This window comes from Dendrobates tinctorius, unplaced genomic scaffold (genome assembly GCF_039654945.1).
Source record: "Dendrobates tinctorius isolate UK_male_01 unplaced genomic scaffold, ASM3965494v1 ptg000004l, whole genome shotgun sequence".
NCBI classification, from domain to species: Eukaryota; Metazoa; Chordata; class Amphibia; order Anura; family Dendrobatidae; genus Dendrobates; species Dendrobates tinctorius.
The window spans coordinates 45806765-45819330 of NW_027361672.1; the positions used below are offsets into that span (position 1 = coordinate 45806765).

A 12566-nucleotide genomic window follows, 5' to 3' on the forward strand; every position below is an offset into this window, starting at 1 on the left:
GCAACCATCGCTGCCATAATCTTTGTAAAAATTCTGGGGGCTGTTGCCAGACCAAATGGCAGGGCCACAAACTGGAAATGCTGCTTTTGGACAGCAAAACGCAGAAACCTCTGATGTCCCTGAAAACTAGGGACGTGTAGATAGGCATCCCGGATATCTATGGAACGTAGGAATTCCTGATCCTCCATAGACGTAATTACCGACCGAATCGATTCCATCCTGAAATGGCGTAAGCGGACCCATCTGTTTAGCCTTTTGAGGTCTAGTATGGGACGAACTGAGCCATCCTTTTTCGATATCACAAACAGGTTTGAGTAAAAGCCGGTGAAACGTTCCTGCTCGGGAACGGGGACGATTACCGCAAAAAAACCTAGAGTCATAGCAGCGTCTTTTGGTGGCTGCGATAGAAAGAAGCGATCTCGCGGAAGCGCGTTGAAGTCTATCTTGCATCCTGTTGATACTACCTCCTTTACCCAGATATCCTCTACTGCAGGGTTCCATAACTCCAGTCCTCAAGGCCCACCAACAGATCATGTTTTCAGGATTTCCTTAGCATTGCTCAGGTGATAATTGCTTCACCTATGCAATACAAAGGAAATCCTGAAAACAAGATCTGTTGGCGGGCCTTGAGGACTGGAGTTGGGGAACCCTGCTCTACTGAATTCTGCCAGACATCTCTGAAGAGAAGGCGGCCTCCTAGTCTGGGATAGGTACTGGGAAGGGAGTTGGACTCCCTGCTGGCGTCAGGCTTAAGTAGCTCTGCCCGGCCCTGACCAGGTAGCCCTGCTGTTGGAACTGCGGGAATGTTATGACGGGGTGGCCCGAAATGATACCTTCCTCTTATCTCTCGGTGCTTGCGACCTCTGCGGGCCCTGAGCATAAGTGACTGTTGCTGGGGTACGGCGAAAGGGCTGAGCCCTACGTTTGAAAACATAACGACGAGGCTTGGCCTGAGGGAGAAGGGAGCTTGTACCCCGTAGCATCATTAATGATTTCATCTAACATTGACCCAAAGAGCCGGGAGCCCTGAAACGGCAGATTGGTCAGTGATTTCTTTGAGGACAAATCAGCCTGCCAAGCCTTTAGCCAGACCATCCGCCGGACGGCTACCATGTTACTGGTGTTACTGGATGCTTGAGCTGCGCAAGACGTGGCATCCAGGGCTGCTGATACCATATATCTCCCGGCATGAGATATTTGATCTGCGAACTCCACTAGTTCTGCTGGTGGGGCCCCAGCCAATATGCCCTGTCTAAGCTGTTTGGCCTATTCTGTAACAGACTTAGCTACCCAGGCTGAGGCGAAGGCTGGACACAATGTAGCGGCTGCTGCCTCAAAGGCGGATTTTGTCAGGAATTCGATCCTCCTATCATTGGGATCTTTTAGGGCTGCCCCACTGTCGAGTGGGAGGACTGTATTAGTAGCGAGTCAGGACACTGGTGGGTTCACCGAAGGGGAGGCGGTCCATTTGGCGGTGAGATCTGGAGGGAAGGGATATAGAATCCCAAAATGACTTCCTCTCTGAAACCGCCTGGTTGGGTTCTCCCTTTAACTGGCCAACACTTCCTCATATTCCTTGTGGAAGGCAAAGATCCTAGAGGGGTACTTATGATGCTTAAATGAGAAAACCTGTTCATTAGGTTTTGATGTGGCGTCCCCAATTTTAAAGGTCTCATTGACTGCGGCAATGAGGCCCTGAACCATATCCTAGACCAGGGACTGTTCCGGCCCGTACTCAGAACCCTCCTCTGAGTGTGTCTCTGATAATGCCTCGCCTGATTCCAGGGATGAGAACCGGGAGGCGGCAGACGGCCAGAGGAATTCTGGCGGAGAGATGGGAGTGAGAAGGGGACCTGGGTTGGTGGTCTTGTCTAAACCTTTTACGGCCCCTAGAAGGCCCAAAAGGAGGGTCCTTTGGTTCTCCTGTGTCTACTGGAGTCTGAAGTGGCAATCTGTTAAGCACAGTTACCAAGGTCTGTGATACCATGGAAAGGTCGGCCACGGACTTAGATAAGGAAGAGGCCCATCCTGGACACTCGCTGTCTCCCGTGGCGATGTATGGCCCCAGGGCGGCAGGCAAGGTGGCTTCCTCCTGCTCCAGAGGTAATGTGGGAGCTCTGAAAGGCAAAATGGGGGGGCTGCACCTGCTCTCTAGCGTCTGTGACACCGTAGGTCTGCTGCAATCTGAGCAGAGTGGCGAGGACTGACCTGAAAGAAGCCTGACATTGCATTTGGTACATACAAAATATTTCACCAAGGTCACTGAAGCGGATGAGGAGGAGAAGCTCTCCCTTGGGCATATTGACAGGTTTTACCTGGTGTTGATCGTCGGGGGTAGAAAGCGGAGGGAGCAACCTGTAGTGCAGTACTCACATACCCACGACCTGTGTCCCCGCCACAGCTGCCGCCCGAAGGCTAATGAGGGAGAGAGAGCGAGGTGAACAGTCTTGCCGCTACCTAGAAGCCTTATGAAATCCCCGCCCGGAAGTGGTGGGCGGGGCCCTGCTCCGGCCTCCTGGAGCACCAAGATGGCGCTGGTACAGGAAGAGGAAGCCGGGGGCGGAGCCTGCTGGGAGCCCAGGGCCATAACGCTGCCACGGGAGGAGGCTGGAACCACGCTGCACCGCGTGCTTGAAAGTAAGTGTTGGCTCTTAACATAAGTATAGAGCCCTGGGCTTTAAGCCCGAGCTGATTACAGTGGTCACATTCCGCCAGAGCGGCTGGTGAGCAGATCATACAACGCTGCAGCCTCTTACCTCCAGTTCACCCCGTAACAGGGGTCGGTTATTTGCATGAAAAGATTGCTGTCCCAAACCTTTTCTGCAGGGCGTCTCTCTCGATCATCAGGCTCTGGTGGCCAAGTGATGGGAGACAAAGGTCAGGACCAGGAGCTGCCACCTGAACACGAGTCCTGTGTTAGGGGATAGGGTCCTGCCCGTGGAATTCATGAGGATACGGGGTGGCAGTACACGCCGTACTCATGATCCCTGTGTGGGAATACAGATGTAGCAAATCTACTCTCTATGCCTCCATGGTTACCTGAAAAGGAACGACGCACATTGAGGTAGGCAGGGGTCTGCGAGAGACCCCTGTCCACCTCCTGCTGACACTAGGCAAAACTGATTGTCCTACAGCCGGTCGGAGGGGTGTATACTGCGGAGGCGGAGTTAACATTTTTTTCATGCATAGTGTCAACCTCCTAGTGACAGCAGCACACACCCACGGTTTCTGTGTCCTCCAATGAGACGAAAGAGAAATGGCCGCGGCTGCGCAGAAAATAATACTTAAAGCGGCCCTGTTAAGGAACAGAAATGCTGATGAGTCCTGCCATGCGCAGCTGCGGGGGAGGAAACATACATACCTGTAAGGTGGGTCCACGGTTCCTCTTCGTAGTTGAGAATCACAGAGTTCCCCAGAAATCAAGGCCATATAGGTGCATGAAAAAATAATGTTTTGATAATATCTATACAGAGGGCTGGTTTACAGTTGTGGCCAAAAGTATTGACACCCCTACAATTCTGTCAGATAATACTCAGTTTCTTCCTGAAAATGATTGCAAACACAAATTCTTTGGTATTATCTTCATTTAATTTGAAAAGACACAAAAGAGAATGAAGCAAAACATTGATATTTCACACAACTCCAAAAATGGGCCAGACAAAAGTATTGGCACCCTCAGCCTAATACTTGGTTGCACAACCTTTAGCCAAAATAACTGCGACCAACCGCTTCCGGTAACCATCAATGAGTTTCTTACAATGCTCTGCTGGAATTTTAGACCATTCTTCTTTGGCAAACTGCTCCAGGTCCCTGATATTTGAAGGGTGCCTTCTCCAAACTGTCATTTTTAGATCTATCCACAGGTGTTCTATGTGATTCAGGTCTGGACTCATTGCTGGCCACCTTAGAAGTCTCCAGTGCTTTCTCTCAAACCATTTTCTAGTGCTTTTTGAAGTGTGTTTTGGGTCATTGTCCTGCTGGAAGACCCATGACCTCTGAGGGAGACCCAGCTTTCTCACACTGGGCCCTACATTATGCTGCAAAATTTGTTGGTAGTCTTCAGACTTCATAATGCCATGCACACGGTCAAGCAGTCCAGTGCCAGAGGCAGCAAAGCAACCCCAAAACATCAGGGAACCTGCGCCATGTTTGACTGTAGGGTTCTTTGAATGCCTCTTTTTTTCTCCTGTAAACTCTATGTTGATGCCTTTGCCCAAAAAGCTCTACTTTTGTCTCATCTGACCAGAGGACATTCTTCCAAAACGTTTTCGGCTTTTTCAGGTAAGTTTTGGCAAACTCCAGCCTGGCTTTTTTATGTCTCGGGGTAAGAAGTGGGGTCTTCCTGGGTCTCCTACCATACAGTCCCTTTTCATTCAGACGCTGACGGATTGTACGGGTTGACACTGTTGTACCCTCGGACTGCAGGGCAGCTTGAACTTGTTTGGACGTTAGTCGAGGTTCTTTATCCAACATCCGCACAATCTTGCGTTGAAATCTCTTGTCAATTTTTCTCTTCCGTCCACATCTAGGGAGGTTAGCCACAGTGCCATGGGCTTTAAACTTCTTGATGACACTGCGCACGGTAGACACAGGAACATTCAGGTCTTTGGAGATGGACTTGTAGCCTTGAGATTGCTCATGCTTCCTCACAATTTGGTTTCTCAAGTCCTCAGACAGTTCTTTGGTCTTCTTTCTTTTCTCCATGCTCAATGTGGTACACACAAGGACACAGGACAGAGGTTGAGTCAACTTTAATCCATGTCAACTGGCTGCAAGTGTGATTTAGTTATTGCCAACACCTGTTAGGTGCCACAGGTAAGTTACAGGTGCTGTTAATTACACAAATTAGAGAAGCATCACATGATTTTTCGAACAATGCCAATACTTTTGTCCACCCTCTTTTTTATGTTTGGTGTGGAATTATATCCAATTTGGCTTTAGGACAATTCTGTGTTTTTTCATTTAAGACAAATTAAATGAAGATAATAATACCAAAGAATTTGTGTTTGCAATCATTTTCAGAAAGAAACTGAGTATTATCTGACAGAATTGCAGGGGTGTCAATACTTTTGGCCACAACTGTATATGATTGGTATAAGCGCTTTGACCATATAGAAAAGTCATGAACATAATGAAATCATTTATCAAACAGAAATACTGGTCGCTATAAGAGATTAGACTTCATTTTTTTGTCTGTTTTTTTACTGTGGTTATTCAGTCTGCTAAATACCAATCCTTGTTTTACATTACCTTATTTGGCATCTTTCCTTTCAGGTCCATAGCCAATTTTAGCATGTGGTTATTCGTTTTTCCAGGGAACAAGATTTTTCCAGTATAAAGTTCATATAACGTGCAACCAACAGACCACATATCTATTCCATAATCGTACATTTTACCAATTACTGTAGAGAAAAAAGAAAAAAAAAAAAAAACACTGAAAAAAAATAAATAAATGTGATGGCGCACAATGATGTAGCATATAAAATTGTTACCAATTAGTCATCCAAAACATTAAAATTACTCTAAAATAATCACGAATTCACAAACACTGATTTGCATTTTCCCCTCCAATAATCAAAACTTTATTTTACATTAAAAATACACAAAAATAATGGTAACGGGTTCTGCTTCAATATTGTTTTGTTATTACAGGTACCCTACACAATAAAAAACAAATTAAAATATCCCTGGCAGTATTCTCAGCACCTATTGCAGACATACACTAGCTTGCATTCTAAAGTTAGGCCTTAGTTGCACATCTATTTTTTAGCTTTTCTTTTCATTGAAACAAAAGTTATCTCAAACGATAACAAAAAAGTTGACAGTTGTTAATAAGTTACTATTCAGTGTAATTGGAATGTTCTGTTTTTATATCAATGTTGCTAAAACCCAATAAAATAGTTAAATAAAAAAAAATCTTAAAAAATAAGAAAAAAAACCCCAAAACATCGTATGTAGTACATAAATCAAGGCACAACTTACCGATTTCTGGAGCTCGGTAAAACCTACTAACAAGATATGGTGTAATATCATTATCTGCCACATGTGATGCAGATCCAAAATCACAGAGTTTAAGAATGGTTTTGGATTCATTTACCTACAAAACCGAAAATACCAGCAAGAGTCACATACATTTATAGAGTATTTTTATATTTAAATATCTTTTTATTTTCTAAAAATATATATTTAAAATATCTATTTATTTTTAAATATCTTTTCACTCCCCTGTCATGAATAGGGCCTTACAGGTCTAACAAGGTGAGCCGCAGACAAGCGGGGGCACCATTGCACAGGTTTTTAGGGTGCCAACCTCCGCTGTTAGGTAGGGAGGCTCAGTTTGTTAAAGGGATAGGCACCTCCCTGTGGTCACCTCCCTGTGGTGTTTATTCTTTTGCATTTGTTTTGTTGATGGTGTTTGTCTCGCATTTTGTAATTTTACCATTTTTAATTATTTGAAATAAAAGTAATATTTTAACTTTAAAAAGAATAAGTTTTACGGTGAGCCAATTGAATTTACTCTTACTATTTATTTTTGAGACTGTGAATGCTATTGCAGTGCCTCCATCGACCTCATTATTTGGAATCTTCCGCCTCTGGTTCCACCTGAACCACGTATTTCAGAGATTTACACAGAAACCCTGGTGTAAGCGCTCAGCGTAGAGAGCAGGATAAATGTGAGCCAAGCTTTACTGCAATCTTTAGAAGAATAAACAAATCAACAGCAGGTGAAGAATTGGTTTTATTTTTTACACCATTCCTAGTGGCCTATAAGTGATTAGGAGACTTTATTCTTCGGGTCGGTGCGAATACAGCAATACCAGACTTAGGTTAGGTTCACATTTGCATTCAGGAGGGCTGCGGATGGCTGCCTACTTCCTCCCTGAAGCTCCGCCTACTTCATACAACGCATGTGCCTGTGTACACAATATTAAACATAGGTACGCAGGGAAACGCAGGGAAACGCAGGACGCATACAGAAGTAGGCGGAGCTTCAGGGAGGAAGAAAGAAGGAAGTCGGCAGCCATCCGCAGCCCTCCTGAACGCAAATGTGAAACCAGCCTTGTATAGTTTTTTATGTTTGGCTGCTGACACACACTAAAAGAAGCTTTTTTAAAAAAAATAAAAATAAAAAAAAACACAAAAAACACCAACAAGATTTTGCATCGCTATATCTTGATAGCTATCATTTTCCATATTTCGTCTGACAGTCATGTGAGGACTTGTTTTTTTGCGGGAAGAGTTGATGTTTTTATTGGTACCATTTTTGGGCACAACATTTGTTGATCACTTTTTATTCCGATTTTTGGGAGGAAAAATTAACAAAAAACAGCAATTCATGGATTGTTTTTTTGTAATGCTGTTCTGCACATGGTAAAATTGATAGGACAGCTTTATTTTTCAGGTCAGTAAGATTACAGAAATACCACAGTTACCGTATATACTCGCGTATAAGCCGACCCTCCCAATTTTGCCGCAAAAAACTGGGAAAACGTACTGACTCGTGTATAAGCCGAGGGTGGAATCCATAGACTACGCCCCCATACGTTGCTCCATAGAATATGCCCCCATATGCTGCTCCATAGATTATGCCCCTAAATGCTTCTCCACAGTTTATGCCCCCATATTCTGCTCCATAGAATATGCCCTCATATGCTGCTCCATAGATTATGCCCCCATATGCTGCTCCATAGATTATGCCCCAATATGCTGCTCCATAGAATATGCCCCCAATATGCTGCTCCATAGAATATGCCCCCATATGCTTCTCCATAGTTTATGACCCCATATGCTGCTCCATAGAATATACCCCCATATGCTGCTCCATAGAATATGCCCCCATATGCTGCTCCGTAGATTATGCTCCCATATGCTTCTCCATAGTTTATGTCCCCATATTCTGCTCCACAGAATATGCCCCCATATGCTGCTCCATAGATTATGCCCCCATATGCTGCTCCATAGATTATGCCCCCATATGCTTCTCCATAGTTTATGCCCTCATATGCTGCTCCATAGTTTATGCCCCCATATGCTGCTCCATAGATTATGCCCCCATATGCTGCTCCATAGATTATGCCCCCAATATGCTGCTCCATAGAATATGCCCCCATATGCTTCTCCATAGTTTATGACCCCATATGCTGCTCCATAGAATATACCCCCATATGCTGCTCCATAGAATATGCCCCCATACGCTGCTCCGTAGATTATGCTCCCATATGCTTCTCCATAGTTTATGCCCCCATATTCTGCTCCACAGAATATGCCCCCATATGCTGCTCCATAGATTATGCCCCCATATGCTTCTCCATAGTTTATGCCCTCATATGCTGCTCCATAGAATATGCCCCCATATGCTGCTCCATAGATTATGCCCCCATATGCTTCCCCATAGTTTATACCCCCCACATGCTGCTCCATAGACTATGCCCCCATATGCTGCTCCATAGACTATGCCCCCATATGCTGCAAAAACTGTCTCCCTTCCTGTCTTCACGTGGTACCGCTCATTACACTCATGAATATGAGCATATTCATGAGTGTAATCAGCGGTACCACATGACAGCTGAAGACAGGAAGGGAGACAGTGGAGAAGTGAGGCTGCATAGACCACGGCAGGACAGGTAAGAATGATCTCTGACACCCCCGCTCCCCCGCCGACCCCCAGGTATATGACCAGTGTATAAGCTGAGAGAGGGACTTTCAGCCCCCAAAAAATGGGCTGAAAATCTCGGCTTATAGACGATTATATACGGTATATATTTTTTTATGTTTTGGCGCTTTTACACAATAAAAACTATTTTACAGAAAAAAAATTATTTCTTCTGAGAGTTATAACTTATTTTTCCGCTGATGGAGCTGTATCGCGGCTTGTTTTTTGAGGGACAAGTTGACTTTTTTGAAATATCACTTATTTACACTGGTTTTTTGGATCACATTTTATTCCACTCTTTCTTGTACGGTATAATGATAAAGTAAATAAACTATGCTTTAACGGTGTTCACTGAAGGGGATATCTAGTGGAAAAGTTTTATAGGTTGGGTCGTTTCGGACACAACAATACCAAATACGTGTTTTTATTTCACATAAATAAATGTTTTTATTGGATTAATATTTTCTTTTATATATTTTTATTAACTTTTTTAAAACTTTTTTTTACATTGTCCGAGGATGGGACATCAACTTTATACTCACAGATAGCTTATCTAATACTCTCCAATGCTTATGTATTGCAAAGCATTAGAGCAGAATTTGACATGCAGGGAGGAGGTGTGTCAGCTCGTGCTCTGAACGTGAGCTGACAGGCCACCATCCCTGGGTGACCTCGTGGCCATTTTTCGCTACGCGTCACCATGGAGACCATCGTCATAACGCGGTCGCATCACAATGTGGTGATAGGTGTAAAGAGGGAGCTCCCTCCCTCTGCGATGCCGCCATCACTATTCACAGCGGTAGGGAGGTTAAAGCGGCGCACACAATAAGCCCGCACAATCATGGCACCCGATATACACTTCTTTTTGCAGGAACGCAGTTCCAGAAGAGCAGTATATACGGTGTGTGTAGGGAAGGGGTTAATCTCACACCATGAAAAGAGGTGTCCACTGTTTAGCAACTTGACCACACAGTTGCATATTATGAAGATGTTTCACTAGCTACCGTAATCAATTAATTTTATGTACCACCCAAGAATCCACATTAATACATTCACTGGCTTACCAATATGTTATCAGGCTTAATATCAGCATGAAGGATGTTACATCTTTTTAGAAGTTTTAAAGCCAAAAAGAGCTGCTGACTGTAGGACCTGACTGCTTTGATATGTAAGCCGACATCTTTACCATATTTCTTCAAAACTTCTCTCAGATTCATACTGAACAAAAAAGGAAAAAAAAGTCAAAGGAAAAAAGTCATTCTTGAAATGAATCCATTTAGTGCATACAAAAAGGCAGAAATCATATTACATTTCAGAAAATATAGTAATACCTCAGTGGTTCAAATACTAGGCACAAGTGCTGTTTATGGTAAAAGTGACGGAATAAGCGCAAACAGTGAAATTTGTCATCTGGGTCGGCATCATTCAGCTTTTTCAGAAACTCCAATTCTTTCAATCCAGTTTTTTGCCTTAAAATAAAATTTGACATCAATATAGCAATATTAGGATACATTGATACAAACTTTTTATTGTATGTTATGCCATTTATCAAACAGCTATTCTGGTTAGTGCACGCAGTATTGAGCTTCTAAAGTCATTTTTACATGTATGTAAGATTTCTAGAGCAATACTAACATATAATTCTATTGAGGACCTCTAAATGCATTTCCTACCTTGCCTCTGCCTCAAATACTAACTTAATGAGAACATGCCACCAGCTAAACCTACTAACGTCAGAGGGACCGGCTGACTATCTGAAATGGAGCACCCAAACTCTCTCCTATGGTCAGATGTTGGGGGGAATGAAATCCTACATGCCTGCTCCTTGGGAAATGGCAGCAGCTAAGAAATATCTGAAGGGCAAAGCATGGAAATCATGCATAGGTAATTACAACCTGTACTTGTTTACATTTTCTCTTGGCTCAAGACAGCCCAAGATACACTTTTGCCAAAGGAATTAACCCTGCAGTCAAAAGTATTTGGTTAGCTGTATTTGTAACTCGTAAACTAATGGCTGGAGAGGGCTGGTATGTGTGACACCACCTCTCCATTGACTGGCGTTTAGCTGGAGCCCGTAATGCGGGATCAGGTACCCAGTCCAGGAGAGGTGAGCAGTGCATCTATCAAACATTTACCGTATGGCATATTCTTTGGATATGCCATAAATGTCTCTCCCAATACAACCCCTTTACTGTAAATTTGGAGAAGAAAAAGACTGAAGCTAGCAGACACTGTAAGTGCCCTGAGGGACAAGTAGATGATGTACAGTCTTGATAGCTTCAACACAAAAGCGTCACATTCATTCCTAATGAAAGGCTCCAGGTCATTACGAGTTAGTAGATTGACAGTGGCATTTAACATGTTAACAGCGGGGAGTGGATCGCGATTCCACTCGCGGCTGTTTGGAAGACACTATCAAGTCAGCTGTCATGTACGTTGAAGGGGTTAAAATAAAAGACCACAATGAAACACCCGGTAAGTCACTAGGCGCTGTTGTACACTGGATAGGAAAAAATTCAACAGAAGCCACTATGCAAATGTGAACAGAGCTGGCCTTACCTGTAACGGAACACTAGAGTAAATCGATAATGCAGTATTTTCAAGCAAAACCTCAAACCAACACTTTTGGCAATTTTGCTAAATGTACACTCCAGAAAGAAACATGCAATGCGAGTTAATACTTACATTAATTCATTGTTTCTAATGATTTTGACGGCAACTTCTTGATTAGCTCTTGCCATGTCTCGAGCACGTACAACATTACTGAATACACCTTGACCTGTATATCCATAGACATTATACCTTTTTTCCAAAATTTCACCTATGTTTACGCCTGAAGCAATGTAAAAGAGAAAAACTTGGTCTTAAACAGGGTTCTGAACACAAATCAAAAAGTAGCAAAATGTATGCATCACTGTACTGTAGCTGAGAATCTGCCAACATTTGTCTCCGCTATAAACGTACATATTAGATCACGTTCAGTATTTGGTCAGTATTTTCCATCAGTATTTGTAAGCCAAAACCAGGAGTTAGTAATAAATACAGAAGTGGTGACGTGTTTCTATCATACTTTTTGGAGCTTCTTATTGGCAGTAACGCTACCGCCAAAAAAGACCGTCGGTAGGAGTGCTGCGGGGTCATGCTGTCAGGTGTCAACATGTCCCCACAACTGTGACCCGTGGTAACGCTACTGCCGGTAAGACTGTCGGTCAGAGCGCTGCAGGGTCAGTGTGACCCAGCAGCTGTGACCCCCCAGTAACCCTATCGTCGCTAAGACCGTCGATAGAGCGCTGCACTGTCAGATGTCAGCGTAATCCTGCAGCCGTGACTATGACCCATGGTAACACTAAAGCTGGTAAGACTGTCAGTCAGAGCACTGCGGCGTCATGCTGTCAGATGTCTTAAGAGAGGGGACTGCTATATCAGATTACATGTCACGATCCATTACAGGATTTGTAGTACTCTGGTTCCACTCACATTAAAACTTTTTTCCTTTCAGGACAGGGGTGGGGGTTTAAAAGCAGTTTTTCTCCGCTGGAGAGCTGGTGTTACTGCAGTGCTCAGGGTCAGTTGATGTTGCTGGTGACCACTCCCATAGCCTTTAAAAGGTTACCTGATGCATCAGCTGACTGTTGGTGATACAGTTCCTCTTTGGAGACCAACCTTTGCAGAGGCAGCTCGCTGGTGTCAGCCAAGTCTGGTGTTTGGAGTCCTGTTGCTGTGCTAGCTGTGGTGTGGAGTTAAGTAGCGGTGTGCACAAGCTAAGTGTTGTATTTTTGTTACCTTGCCCCTTTGGTATATGTCACTTCCCCCTGTGTGTTTTATCTGCAGAGGTGAGGCTAGCGCTCCTTGCCAGCCAGTGCAGATCTAGGTGACAAATAGGGAAAAGGTATCCTGACGTCGGCAGGGGGAA

General features: G+C 44.0%; 1 protein-coding gene across 9 annotated transcripts in view; it reads right to left on the reverse strand.

Annotated features, from left to right (window-relative positions):
- The window catches only part of PRP4K (pre-mRNA processing factor kinase PRP4K), a 108647-nt gene that overhangs the window by 12660 nt on the left and 83421 nt on the right, over window positions 1-12566 (reverse strand). For all 9 annotated transcript variants that reach the window (XR_012230689.1, XR_012230688.1, XR_012230687.1 and 6 more), the window contains exons 9-13: window positions 11339-11486; window positions 9985-10122; window positions 9718-9871; window positions 5983-6097; window positions 5251-5402 (exon numbers count right to left, since the gene is read on the reverse strand). Coding sequence is in view for 1 of the 9 variants with exons in the window: in XM_073567485.1 (XP_073423586.1) it covers window positions 5251-5402; window positions 5983-6097; window positions 9718-9871; window positions 9985-10122; window positions 11339-11486 (707 nt within the window). In the remaining 8 variants the exon portion in view is untranslated. The remainder of the gene's footprint in view (window positions 1-5250; window positions 5403-5982; window positions 6098-9717; window positions 9872-9984; window positions 10123-11338; window positions 11487-12566) is intronic.